The sequence below is a fragment of the Patella vulgata genome, chromosome 5, assembly GCF_932274485.2.
Source record: "Patella vulgata chromosome 5, xgPatVulg1.2, whole genome shotgun sequence".
Taxonomy (NCBI): domain Eukaryota; kingdom Metazoa; phylum Mollusca; class Gastropoda; family Patellidae; genus Patella; species Patella vulgata.
The window spans coordinates 12493968-12507945 of record NC_065883.2 but is presented as its reverse complement, the minus strand read 5'-3'; the positions used below and the strand labels follow the sequence as shown (position 1 = coordinate 12507945).

At 40.5% G+C, this 13978-nt stretch overlaps 1 protein-coding gene across 1 annotated transcript; it reads right to left on the bottom strand.

Annotated features, from left to right (window-relative positions):
• Nucleotides 1-527: 527 nt before the first annotated feature.
• LOC130012877 (WSCD family member GA21586-like) lies at nucleotides 528-6092 on the bottom strand (the record flags this gene model as incomplete). Its single annotated transcript, XM_056100929.1, has 5 exons — nucleotides 6081-6092; nucleotides 5478-5574; nucleotides 4310-4462; nucleotides 3290-3366; nucleotides 528-542 (listed from the first exon to the last, which is right to left on the bottom strand). Coding segments are annotated over exons 1-5 (354 nt in total), but the record flags the coding sequence as incomplete, so codon positions are not given.
• Nucleotides 6093-13978: the final 7886 nt, after the last annotated feature.

Sequence of the window (13978 nt, the reverse complement as noted above, 5' to 3'; positions counted from 1 at the left end):
CACTACACAAGCCCAGGATCGATACATTCGTACACAGGTACTGTGAAATCGAGGACAAACGGCCAATCAGCATTCTGTAAACTTGTACCAAGTTACAGGAATTCGAGTTACGCCCCAAACGATTAGAAATCGGCTACATGCAGGCCATTTGCATGCGCGACGACCGCGTGTTGTGCCTCCATGTTCTCAGATCCGAGTCTAGATTTACTCTGGATTTCACCGATAGGCGTGCTCGCGTTTGGAGGCCTTTCGGGCGTAGGTCTGTTATGGTGTGGGGAGGAATCGCCATGGCTGGGAGAACGGGCTTGCATATTGTTCAAGGAAGGGTCACTGGTGTGTCCTACCGTGACCACTTCCTGGCACCGATAGTTCTTCCCTTTGCTCAACGTGCAGGTCGACGTTTTTCAAGATGATAATGCCCGTGCCTACCGCGCCCGTGTCGTGCATGACTATCTCCAGCGTCACAATATTGTCCATATACCTTTCCCCTATAGAGCATGTCTGGGACATGATCGGGAGACGTGTTCGTCGACGTCAACGTCAACCGACAACACTGCAAGAATTGGCCGTGGCACTGCAAGAGGAGTGGGTCAGATTGCCCCAAATCGTGATTGGACGGTTGATTAGGAGCATGCCACGACGAATTGCCGAATTTCTGAGGATTGAAGCAAATACTCATTATTAATACAGAAATCAAAAACGTCCATTTTCACTTTTGACAGTGTATCTCTTTGCTAATGAAATTGGGCCGTCAGATAAGCCACCCATATGAACTGTTTATGTTCATGTGTAGGCAATTGGCCTGTTATTAACATACACTGGTTACCTCTAATAGTAACAGCAGTGCATTTCCGCAGTTTTGTATTGTTTCTGAATATCCCCCTACTTCTTTTGAAGAGTATATATTGATGGGAAGAGGTTATAGAACGGGATTGGTTCATTTCAGCACTCGGACCACCAAGAACTTTACAAGTAAACACTATGTTCCATAAAATCACTGGAAATGCATCATCAATGGACCCTGCTTATAGATCAAAGCAGGTATAACCTGTGGGGAGCCGAGTAGTAGATTCGATGAGTAAGTCATTGTTTCGCTAACCAGGCGGTCTCCTGTTCGCTCCTGGGTATTGGCCGAGTTAGTTCCTCGGAATATTCCGACGAGGTTTACCCTCGTCAGCGGCGTGGGCCACTATCCTGCAGTAGTAATATCAGCACTCAGCACTGTTAGCTGGACTTCACCACGGATTTTGATATCGCATAAATATTGTTTTCAGTTGTGGGGGGTTTTTTCCAGACAAACTCAGGAAAATCGCGTTCTTCTTAATGTGTTTACACGTCATCTTTATATTTTGGAGGCTATCGCTCCTTATTTGTGGATCTTTCACTTTATCTACCCGTCTAAAGAAAAACATTTGTATGACATCTATACTAATATTTGTGACTGTCGTTTGTCTGTCTGTCTGTCTGTCTGTTCGGGGTTGGCGGCTACACTAGGTCTGCCCCGAGTCTGAAATTTGGGGTATGGGGGTAGCTCGGACCGGTGAGTAACATAGGCCAGGTGGCGTTACTCTACCACTTCCGGTTATGGAGTTATGACCCCCGAGCGAAGCGATCTGTTCGGGGTTGGCGGCTACACTAGGTCTGCCCCGAGTCTGAAATTTGGGGTATAGGGGTAACTCGGACCCGGGAGTAACATAGGCCAGGTGGCGTTAGTCTACCACTTCCGGTTTGGGAGTTATGACCCCCGAGCGAAGTCTGTTCGGGGTTGGCGGCTACATCTTCCCCGAGTCTGAAATTTCAGGTATAGGGGTAGCTCGGACCGGGGAGTAACATAGGCTGGGTGGCGTTAGTCTACCACTTGCGGTTTCGGAGTTATGACCCCCGAGCGAAGCCGGTCTGTTCGGGGTTGGCTGCTACACTAGGTCTGTCCCGAGTCTGAAATTTGGGGTATAGGGGTAGCTCGGACCAGGGAGTAACATAGGCCAGGTGGCGTTAGTCTACCACTTCCGGTTTCGGAGTAATGACCCCCGAGCGAAGTCTGTCTGTTCGGGGTTGGCGGCTACACTAGGTCTACCCCGAGTCTGAAATTTGGGGTATAGGGGTAGCTCGGACCGAGGAGTAACATAGGCCAGGTGGCGTTAGTCTACCACTTGCGGTTTCGGAGTTATGACCCCCGAGCGAAGCCGGTCTGTTCGGGGTTGGCTGCTACACTAGGTCTGTCCCGAGTCTGAAATTTGGGGTATAGGGGTAGCTCGGACCAGGGAGTAACATAGGCCAGGTGGCGTTAGTCTACCACTTCCGGTTTCGGAGTAATGACCCCCGAGCGAAGTCTGTCTGTTCGGGGTTGGCGGCTACACTAGGTCTACCCCGAGTCTGAAATTTGGGGTATAGGGGTAGCTCGGACCGAGGAGTAACATAGGCCAGGTGGCGTTAGTCTACAACTTCCGGTTTCGGAGTTATGACCCCCGAGCGAAGCCGGTCTGTTCGGGGTTGGCGGCTACACTAGGTCTGCCCCGAGTCTGAAATGTGGGGTATAGGGGTAGCTCGGACCGGGGAGTAACATAGGCCAGGTGGCGTTAGTCTACCACTTCCGGTTTCGGAGTTATGACCCCCGAGCGAAGCCGGGTATCCTGCTAGTATTTATATAAAATTAAATCAACTTCTTGAAAACCTTATTAAATATTTTTCAAAACACCATTAACACAACAATTTCCTCAATTCGTTGGCCACTTCTTCGATGTTTGACTTTAGAGTATTGACATACTCCTTATCACAGAATAACATTATTTTAGAATAAAATAACACAAACAAATAATAAAATGAACAATAGAATAAGACAGAATAGTCATCCCCCTCCTAGGTTCAATACTAAATCAAGTCATAAAAGCCTCGAACTCACCCAATATAAACAAGCGCGGTTTTTATGAACGGTTGAACTAATACCTTGCTACATAATGAAATGTTCTGTTCAGTTACGTTTTTTCTCCACAATTTTATGATGTGCCTTTGTCTTCAAGTTCAGGATTTTGGCCCTCTCCTTCGCATATTCTTTACAGAATTCATCTAATTGATATTTTTCCATTGCCTCACTCGATGATTTTCTCCAAGTCAAAATATGATCGGCCATAACTGGCGACCTTTTCCTCAATTCTTTGGCCACTTCTTCAATGTTTGAGTTCATGGTGTTAATAAAGTCCTTATCATAGAATCTAAATGGAAATTTATCTACGCGATGTGCAATACCTTCCGGATCATATAGAGCACAATTTATATTTTTAGTCGAAAATCCTAAAAACGGTAAAAGTTCTCTTAATTTGTTTTCTTTGTTGTGTAGTAAATCGTCATAAAATAAAACAAACATATCTCCTTTAAATTGAAGCCAATTTATATAAAATTTCTTCCACGGATCTGTTCTATGGAGTATATCATAATCTGAAAGACAATATGTAACCTTCTCTGAACATGTGGGTGCCTGATAAAGATTATGATATGATATTAAAGATGTATCATGTAAGAGCTAAATCTGCTTAATGCCTTTCTTTTTCTGGCTTTAAATGGTATATAATCAACTCTCTAGGTCATCGGATGGCTTAGAGTTTGAATGGATTAGAACCACGTGCAATTTAATGATATAACCATAACAAGTATAATCGAGACTAAGTTTATTATAATAGCAATGACAATGGAGACTATGCTATTTTTATCAAAACTTCAAACACTCAAACCTTCGTCCAGAATAAAGTACTTTGACTAAAATGTTCAATATATTCAATTGTAATTTTTTTTTTTTTGAACTATTATAGCACAGACGATCAGTTTGTTACCTAATTCTTACATAATCCATCTGTAATTAAGACCATCAATATATATTGATTACCACAGAGAGAGAGAGAGAGGGAGAGAGAGAGAGATTATTTCATTTAGGACTTATAACCAGAGAACTTTAGCTTTTACACTATTCATAATTCATGAGAGATGGGGTTTAACGTCCGCTCGACACACAACTAAATCATATCGGGACTAACATATGGCTCAATTTTATTTCAATAATTCCCTTGCGCGTAGGGGTCTTTAGGGTCCCCCGGTTTCCTCCCACTGCTAAAGACCCCCACGCGTTAGCGAATTATTCAATTAAAATTGAACCATAATTTAGTCCCAAAATGACCTAGTTTGAGCCGAGTGGACTTTAAACTCTCTCTCGCGCGCTCTCTCTCCCTCTCTCCCTTCTATTCTTATTAATAACATCTGATACAAATAATATCTAATACTTTTTGTTAGATTCTGACATATAGTCCACGTGTATACTTACGTGTACAGTAACGTTTTTTATCCGTTATATTCGTGTGACTCTTTGACATCTTCAGATTGAACAAAGACCACTGGGCTTCAAATGGATTTCTCATTAACAGAACAGCACGTTGATAAGCTATCCTATCCTTTTTGGTTCCATGAGTTTTTATAACTATAACCGACCCATTAGTAACACCTTCTCCAACATAACCATTTTTGGTCATAAATCTCTCTCTAAATCGTGATCCGGTATATATACCTGAAAAATGTTAGACAATGTTAGGATCTTTATACAGTCCCCCTGTGTATATACCTGAAACATGCATATGTGGTAATATATTGATGGGAAGAGGTTATAGAACGTCATTTCAGCACTCGGTCCACCAAGAATTTTAGAGGTAAACATAATGTTCCTTAAGATCATTGGAAATGCATCATGAATGGTTCCGGCTTATATCAGAGGAGGCTCAGTGAGTAAAGCGCTGGCTCGCTAAGCAAGAGACTTTAAAACGTTTCTGAGGTGGTTTACGCTTGTCAACGGCGCGGGACACTATACCACAGTATGTCACTCAACAAGATTTGCAACAGAGCAGATCGGAAGCTGGTCGAATATGTCAGACTATCCCGGTTAACGTCACCACGGATTTTGATATCGCATAAATATTGTTTCGCGCTGTGTTCTTTTCATACTAAAACTCAGGAAAATGAGTTTATATAGCTCTGTGTCGCCTTCTAAAGGCACGTCATCTTTTTATTTTGGGTGCTCCGTTATGTTTATCTTCCCGTCTAAACAAATATATTTGCATGGAATATTTATATTAAATTAATTCAAATTCTTGAAAACATTAATAAACATATTTAAAAACTTATATTTGTTTATCTTTTCCATTAAGAATTTCCATATGACAAAAATTCCCTCATAACACACTGCAGGTTTGTTCAATTATTAGGAAAGGGTAAAACACCTGGGACGAATGAGTATTAAAATGAGTGGTTTAATATTAAAATCAGTGTAATACACACCTGTAGGTGTGGTTTAATATCAAAATCAGTGTAATACGCACCTGTAGGCGTGGTTTAATATTAAAATCAATGTAATACACACCTGTAGGTGTGGTTTAATATTAAAATCAGTGTAATACACACCTGTAGGTGTGGTTTAATATTAAAATCAGTGTAATACACACCTGTAGATTTTTGAAGTAAATGTCTTGTCCAACTATTACCTGAACCAGGGTAGCTAGCCAGAGCTGTCACAGGTAACGGTGTTTTGGCAAATCCTAGCTTAGGACAATTCTTAGGTTTTTGAATGATTTTGGAATATGTTACGTTTCTCAAATGTGTTTTATAAACACCAGAGACAAAATAAATAAGTAGAATCAGCCCAGCAATCGCTAATGTTCTGTTCCTGGATAAAGTCCTCAGGGTTGCCATTTGTAAGATATGTTGAATCATTGCTGAAATTAAAGCAAACCAGTTGAAGTTGTCTGTCTACGAACAAAACTGTGTGATTTGTTGATTTATTTAACCTAAAAACTGAATTGTCAGTCAAAAGTTTGCTTAAAACTACCCTAAGGAAGTCCATTCACCATAAGTAAATTCTTGGATTATGAATATCCTGTGCCAAATTCTTTTTTCGCCGTTTAAAAACAGAGTTTGCTGCACGTTTAACACAAACAACAAATTCAAAGCGCTCTGTGGGCTCTCCATGGGTGTTTTTCAGAGAATCCAGTGTCTCTATTTTCCATACTTTCTTGAAAATACGTCTATAAATACTTTCTTATAAATACGTCTTTAACCATTGAAGTAAGGGGTATATTCGAATAACCATGATTAATTCGGATCTTAAATTGCCGACTTCAAAGAAACTACGTGTATACGTGGCTTTGACCAGCGCTCTGAAACGAAATGAATTGGGTGTAACGTCCTACTTTTCTGCACGCTGGTTAAGTGAGTAAGACGCTGGCTTGCTAGGCTGGAAGTCGCGGGTTCGCTCCCGGTGTTGACCGAGAAAGTTCATTGGGATTTTTCCGGCGTGGTTTCCCCTTGACAAGGGCAGCTGTCTAGTCGTTCGGGTGGGACGAAATTCCGAGTTCCCGTGTACACATTGGCGTGCCCGTAAAAGATCCCTCGACAGTTGGAATTCGATATAAAAGTAGGCCTTAGCGCCGCTGTCCGGGCATAATTTCCCCTCATAGCACACCATATGGCGTATGCCATTCTTCATTAGCCAAGCCGGTACAGAACAGGACATTGAGCAATGTCCATACAATTTGCTATGAGGTACCTTTAACACGGACATCGGCGCTACGGCTTACTCTTATTGCGAATTCCTACTGTCAATGATTCTTTAACGTGCGCTCCAGCGTGTACATGGAACCGCCGTTTTTCGTTACATCAGGGCAACTAGACGCTGTTCACTGACAGGCCTTCCACCCTCCTCCACTAACAAGGGGAAAACCACGCTTGAAAAAGTCAGCTCTGTAACAATTATAATATTTAGGAAACGCGGGGGGGGGGGGGACGGCAACACTCCCTCGGAAGAGTAGGAGAGGCTGGGCAGGCCGGTAGATCGGTGTAGCTACTAGATCAAACGATCTACTTTAATAATAGATATATAAAAATCACAACACAATAACTGTACAAAACAAACTTAGGTTAAAAATGATAGGTATCATATATTTATCAAAAAAAGATGCATTTTGGACATAAAGAAATACCTTGTACCTTGTCTTCATTAGCACGGATGGAGGAGAAAAGGACGTTAAACCTCCTACCATTTGAATCCAAGCGTGCTTTAGATATTGATTTGCTGCTGATTCAATTAACGGGAATTCAAAAGCATTGTTTGTTATAAAATACTTACTTAAATATGTCAAATAATTGATGAGACGGTAACGCATGTTTGTTTTAGAATTGATTTTACGACAAAGTTGTCCGGGATTTTCCAGCGTGGTTTTCCCTTGTCAGATTTATTAACACGGCCTTTACGACTATAGAATGTCTTGGATTCGAATTCCTCTATAGACCGAGAAGAATCTTAAAGATTTAGGGAGTCGCGGTGCTTATTAACTCTTCTAAAAGATGGTATATTTTCACAGAATTGCATTGACACTGATAGACTACGCATTGACAACAGGATTTCAATAACACTTCTGAACGATACCTGGCTTCCAGTTGTTAGTAGTGATACCCGGTTACTAGTTATGAGTAGTGATACCTGGTTCCCAGTTGTTAGTAGTGGTGGCTGGTTCCCGGCTATGAGCAGTGCGTGATACCTGGTTCCCAGTTGTTACTAGTGATACTTGGTTTCCATTTGTTACTAATGATATTTGGTTCCCAGTTGTTACTAGTGATACTTGCTTCCCAGCTGTCAGTGGTGATACATGGTTCCCAGTTGTTACTAGTGATACTTGGTTCCCAGTTGTCAGTGCTGATGACTGGTTCCCAGTTGTTACTGGTGATACTTGGTCCCCAGTTGTTACTGGTGATGGCTGGTTCCCATTAGTTACTAGTGATACCTGGTTGCCAGTGATACTTGGTTTTCAGTTGTCAGTGATGATACCTGGTTCCCAGTTGTCAGTGATAATACCTTTTCCCCAACTGCCAAAAGATCTTTTACGTACACTCCAATGTTTTCACAGGACCTCGTTTTTTCATCCCATCCGAACGACTAGACAGCTGTCTTTGTCGGAAAATCGCGATGATATTGTCAGTAGTGAGTGACCCTTGGTTCCTTGTTGTTACTAGTGATACCCGATTGCCAGTTATGGATAGTGAATGATACCTGATTGCCAGTTATGGGTAGTGATACCTGTTGCCTTGTTGTTACTAGTGATATCTGGTTGACAGTTATGAGTAGTGATAACTGGTTCCCGATATGAGCAGTGATGGCTGGTACCTTGTTGTTACTAGTGATACCTGATTCCCAGTTATGAATAGTGATACCTCGTTCCCCGTTATGAGCAGTGATCCACAATTTCTGTTCTGGCTGAGCTGTCATTTTGGAAATGAAATCGGGTATAACGTCCACGTCCTACTGATCCGCACTGACTAGGCTAGCAAGGGGGGGGGGGCTAATGGTTAGCGTGCTCGCGCTGTATCATAAAGTCTGTCATTGAGTCGAATCCCCGGCTGTACGTGGCAAGGAGTAGGGTCGCCTGTCCAACCTCGTGGGTTTTCCCCGGGTCCCCCGGTTTCCTCCCACTGCTAAAGACCCCTATGCGCAAGCGAATTATGGAAATAAAATTAAACAAAAAAACCAAAAAAAACCTTATGTTAGTCCCGAAATGACCTAGTTTGTGTCGAGTGGACGTTAAACCCCATCTCTCTCTCTCTCTCTCTCTCTCTCTCTCTCTCCCTGACTAGGCTAATGAACGAATCCTCTTACATATTAGAATGGAATTAATGTACATGAAATCATCGATTTGCTAGACTGTTATCGTTTCAACAAATTTTGTATATTTAATTTTATGGGGGGGGGGGGGCCTAATGGTTAGCACGTGCGCACTGTATCATAACGTCTGTCAATTAGTCAACTGGCGTGGTTTCGATTCCCCGGTTGTACGTGACACGGAGTAGGGTCGCCTGTCCGACCTCGTAGGTTTTCTCCGAATCCCCCGGTTTCCTCTCACTGCTAAAGACCCCTGCACGCAAGCAAATTATTGAAATAAAAAAATGACCTGGTTTGTGTCGAGTGGACGTTAAACTCTCTCTTTCTCTCTCTCGTTTGATCCAGCAACTACAACGATCTACCGACCTATCCAGCCTCTCCTAATCTTCTAAGGGAATGTTGCCGCCCCCCCCCACCCTTGGTTCCTAAATATTAGAATTGTTACAGAGTTGACTTTTTCAAGCATGATTTTACCCTTGTTAGTGGAGGAGGGTGGAAGGCCTGGCAATGAACAGAGTCTAATTGGTATAGACGGGACCATTTATAGACAAAAGACAAATACACGTATTATCTTTTTATCAATTGGTGTTTGCACCTTACTGAGCACAATTTCTCATTTCTGCATTAAAAAGTAACAAAAAATGTTGACGATACCATAATGCCGACATTTTCAACACAAATAACACAATTCGGCCATATTTAATTCTGTCATGTAGCAGACTTACAATATTATATAATTATTCGATAGTGAAAGATTGACCAATACAGATTTCTATTTCGTTTCGTTTTTTTATACTTTCGATGGCCTACATTGCATGGAAGGTCGCGTCAGGGGTCGTACGAGCGGCTTTTGGCCCTATGACGTCAGACATTGATTAATCAATCAGTGTTGACGTTTCTAGTAGTTTACCCACAGTTCTGTGTATAGCACGTCAAGAATTCGCCGTAACTGACCCTTTCATTGACTAATTCCTTACCTGTAATATAACAACTCTTCCAGATTCTAGTGTAGTAAAGACGAGTAAAACGAAATTTTGAACTATAAAAAAAACGAAACGAAATAGGATCTGTGTTTTAATCAGATTGCTAAAATCTAACCTACAGCTAAACAATCAAATTATAATTACACATGTAGATTTAAAATTGTTTGATTTTACACTGCTTTGAAATACAAGCTACATTCAAGCGTCTTACCCACTCAGCCACCGCGATCCCCGAAACAAATGTGATATAATTATAATTCGAGATAATTTAGATAAATACATCTATCCAATGATCACCGGTATTCCATTCTTCCTATGATGTATCACATTTTAAAATATATTATATAGCACAATATGTTAATATAGAATACAAATACTGTACAATTAAAGCGACGTTTCGTTGGGAGTTTCCTCAAGGTTATGATTTGAAACAATACACAACGTCTTTTGTGTGAATATGTGTTTTATGTACCTGGTTATTGTCCCTGCTTGGTGTATAAATATAGACATTGGGTCAATAATTACAATGAAGCGCAAATCAATCTACGGGTATATCAATATCTTGGTTTTTGGTTATCCTGTCTGTAATTACATTACCAGAGGCAATAATTACCAGTACTGAAAGCAGTATCTCATATATAAAAGGGGAGGGGGGAAAAGAGAAATGGGGTTTAACGTCCACTCGACACAAACTAGGTCATTTCGGGACTAACATAGTGTTAAATTTTATTTCAACAATTCGCTTGCGCGTAGGGGTCTTTAACAGTTGGAGAAAAACGGAGGACCCGGAGAAAACCCACGAGGTTGGACAGGCGACCCTAGTCCTTGTCACGTACAACCAGGGAATCAAAACCACGCCGGTTGACTCAATGACAGACCTTATGATACAACGCGCACGCTTTAAACATTCGACCATCCAATCCCCCATACATTAAAGGAGCTAAACATCTAACCCAGAAGTATCCAGTTTTTATTCGAAATAAAAAAACAAGAATTAGAATTCAATATTGGTCCATTTCCATATCGATTTTGTTATCTTACGAGATAATAATATCCAATATTTACGACACAGTGAACACTTTATATTCAATACAGCATGTCGTGTATTCTATGTTTTCGAGTGGCATTCGTAATGAATGAAGAAAACATATCCCATAAGACTATGTGGAAGGGATTACAAAAAGGCTAGTTCATACACGACAAAATAATAATATAAAAAAAAGGTGTAGAGTGAACGTTCAATTTTGATAATTCGCGTATCTCATCGAACATAATGGATTAGAAATTTCAATAAAAAAAAATTCTTAAAAAACAATGTAAATCACTTTATTTACATTTATATAACTTGGCTATGTGCTTTTAGGTCCATTTTTGTCTATTTTAATGTTAAAAAATAGACCTATACGTCCTCTAAATACGTATTTAGATATTTCTTATGGCCAAGGCCATCTTATTACATTATCGGGCCATGACATTTTATTACATTACAGTCGAATCTACTATTAGGGATTTGTAATTAAGTTCCTGTTGCATTAGATGAGAATAGGGTTTTGTGTTAATTCGGAGAGGGGGGTGGGGCGGGTAGGGGGTTGGGGATGGCTTGTGATTGTACGGCCGCATTGCAAAAGATAACCCCGGTTTCTGATTGCTTCTGTGTCCCAAACTGTCGATTTGCCACTGTTTGTAAAGTTTGTAGATTTTCTCAAAGTTTTGAAGTGTCATATATGGAGATCTAAATCTGTCCCAACTCAATAAAGTGACAAACATACTTCTATTACTTGTATTAGTTTCAGCGTATTTTAATAATATGAAAGGTTTGTTGAGTGCGAGTCGATTGGTATACGTAGATCTATAAGTATAATCAATAAAAGAACTGGTATTAGTATTGATTTTGTAGATGTACATGTTTAATATATAACATATATACAGTTATACTTACTCAAATTAAACACAGCGGCGTGATATGGTACGCAATAAGACGATATGGTACGACACAATAGAGACTTTTGGCAAGCGGATTTTTCCCATCCGTATCCCGTATCCGTATCGTATACGTGATACGTTGCGTCAATGTAGTTTTAGAGTTTTGGCAGATTTTAGCAATTTTTGGTTTCACTAATGTATCATTTCAGAAAGTTTAGCCCGTAGATCAACCAGTATGCATACAGGCGGGAAAAATATATAAATTCCGAGAAAAACCCATCAAAAATAATGATTAAATTCCAGTCGTTATCACTGTTAAAATCACATCAAATATACACCTTCGTGTTCTAGGATACACATAGATTCATAAAAACGATATGATGCAACATTTCAGCGTCAAAAAGTAGCAAAAAAGACGGTAAAAAGACGACAGTGTTATACGGACCATTTCCGTATGAAAGCCGTTCCATACGTGCTGCCGTATCCGTGTGCTGTATCACGTATGAGAAATACACAGACATTGATGACGTCACACGCAAAATCCATACGGATACGCGATACGGACCAGGAAATTGCACTTGCCAAAAGTCTCTAATATGACACAATAGGGAAGGATACGGATGGGACGGTACGGGACGGGAACAATCTGGTCCAAATACAGATCTAAATTTCCTTTGTTTTTTTTAAACTTTCGATGGCCTACACTACATGAAGATCTGACCGGTTGTAGTGGAAGGTGGCGTCAGAGGTCATACGAGCGATTTTGACCCCATGACGTCAGACATTTGATTAAATAATCAGTGCTGCTGTTTCTGGCGGTTTACCCACAGTTCGGTACACCTCACGCCAAAAACTTGCCATAACAGACCGTTTCATTGGCTAATCCCTCACATCATCCAGAACGCGGGTTATATAACAACTCTTCCTTATCCTATAAAAAACGAAAAGAAATAGGATCTGTGTCTTAATCAGATTGGGACGAGAAGGGACAGGAGAGGGGTGCGATATGATTCGGTATATCAGTTTTATGCAGGGTCATTGTTTTACGAAAGGTGGATCAGACGGACAGGCTGAGGGGGTCGAACAATCGAGCTCAAATAGTCCCCTGCTATCTCAGAACGGATAGAGGCAAATATTAGAGGTACCATACAGGCAATATCTCACAGCTGCCTAGTACACTCTTAAAGAAATGAAATGAAATGAAATGAAATGGAGTTTAACGTCCTACTGTTCTGCTCCTAACCTGGGCTAATGAAGACGGGCTATGAGGGAAATTTTGCCCGGACAGCGGCACTACGGCCTACTCTTATATCGAATTCCAACTGCCAAGGGATCTTTTACGTGCACGCCAATGTGTACACGGGACCTCGGTTTTTCGTCCCATCCGAACGACTAGACAGCTTTCCTTGTCAGCCCCTCCGCACTCTTAAAGAAATGAAAGGAAACGAAATGAAATGAAATGAGATGAGGTTTAACGTCCTACTGTTCTGCTCGGAACAGGGCTAATGAAGATGGGCATACACCATACAGTGTGCTATAATGAAAGGTTAGACAAAGAGTTGATCCTTTTCGCAATAATAGTTAACAAATAGATAATGAAAACAAAATATGCTAAAAATTTCAATAAGATTACTTTACTCTGAACCGAGATATTAGCGATTCAATTTTGGGCTAGCCTCGATCCTCATTACTAATGTTGGTATAATAATAAACAAAGTCTCGATTATCCATTTTTACGTTAATTTATCCATCACAAAATGTATTCAAATCCACTAAATATCCTAGACTAACAATGGCATCGAGAGTTGATTATGGTCCGGATAAGTTAATTATTGTCTAATTAATAGTTTATATAACATTTCAGGCCTAAAGAAAGGCCTGCAATAGGCAGATTTAGCTCGTGCATAATGCATCTTTAAACTAAAAATTCACAGGACACAATTCTATGGAATACAGTTGTAGTTAAAGGAGCTAAATCTATATTCTTTGGTGCTTAGAAATGGACAAAAATGGGTCGCAACGCATTTAATAATGTAATATGAATGTATATAAAACAAATGACGCTCGAAAGCCTTCTGGCACGCGAGTCGTGTGCCAATTTTCAATTTTGTCTTAAATATTGGATACCAGAAGCCCATCTATTCACGGTAAGATAAAAACATTAATGTTGATTTAAGAAGTCGTGTTTGCAATGTCGAAGACTGTGGATATAATGGGTTATAGACGTGCCTCCTTTAATTACAAATCGTCAAGACTTCTTTAGTATATATATGCATTGAGTAAATATTTCTTTTTATTAAAAGCTCACGCTCCAGTTAATCTCAAAGGTATATACACGTTAATTTGGGTGCAGCAAAAAACATATAACTGTGAGCGCATTGACGAGTTA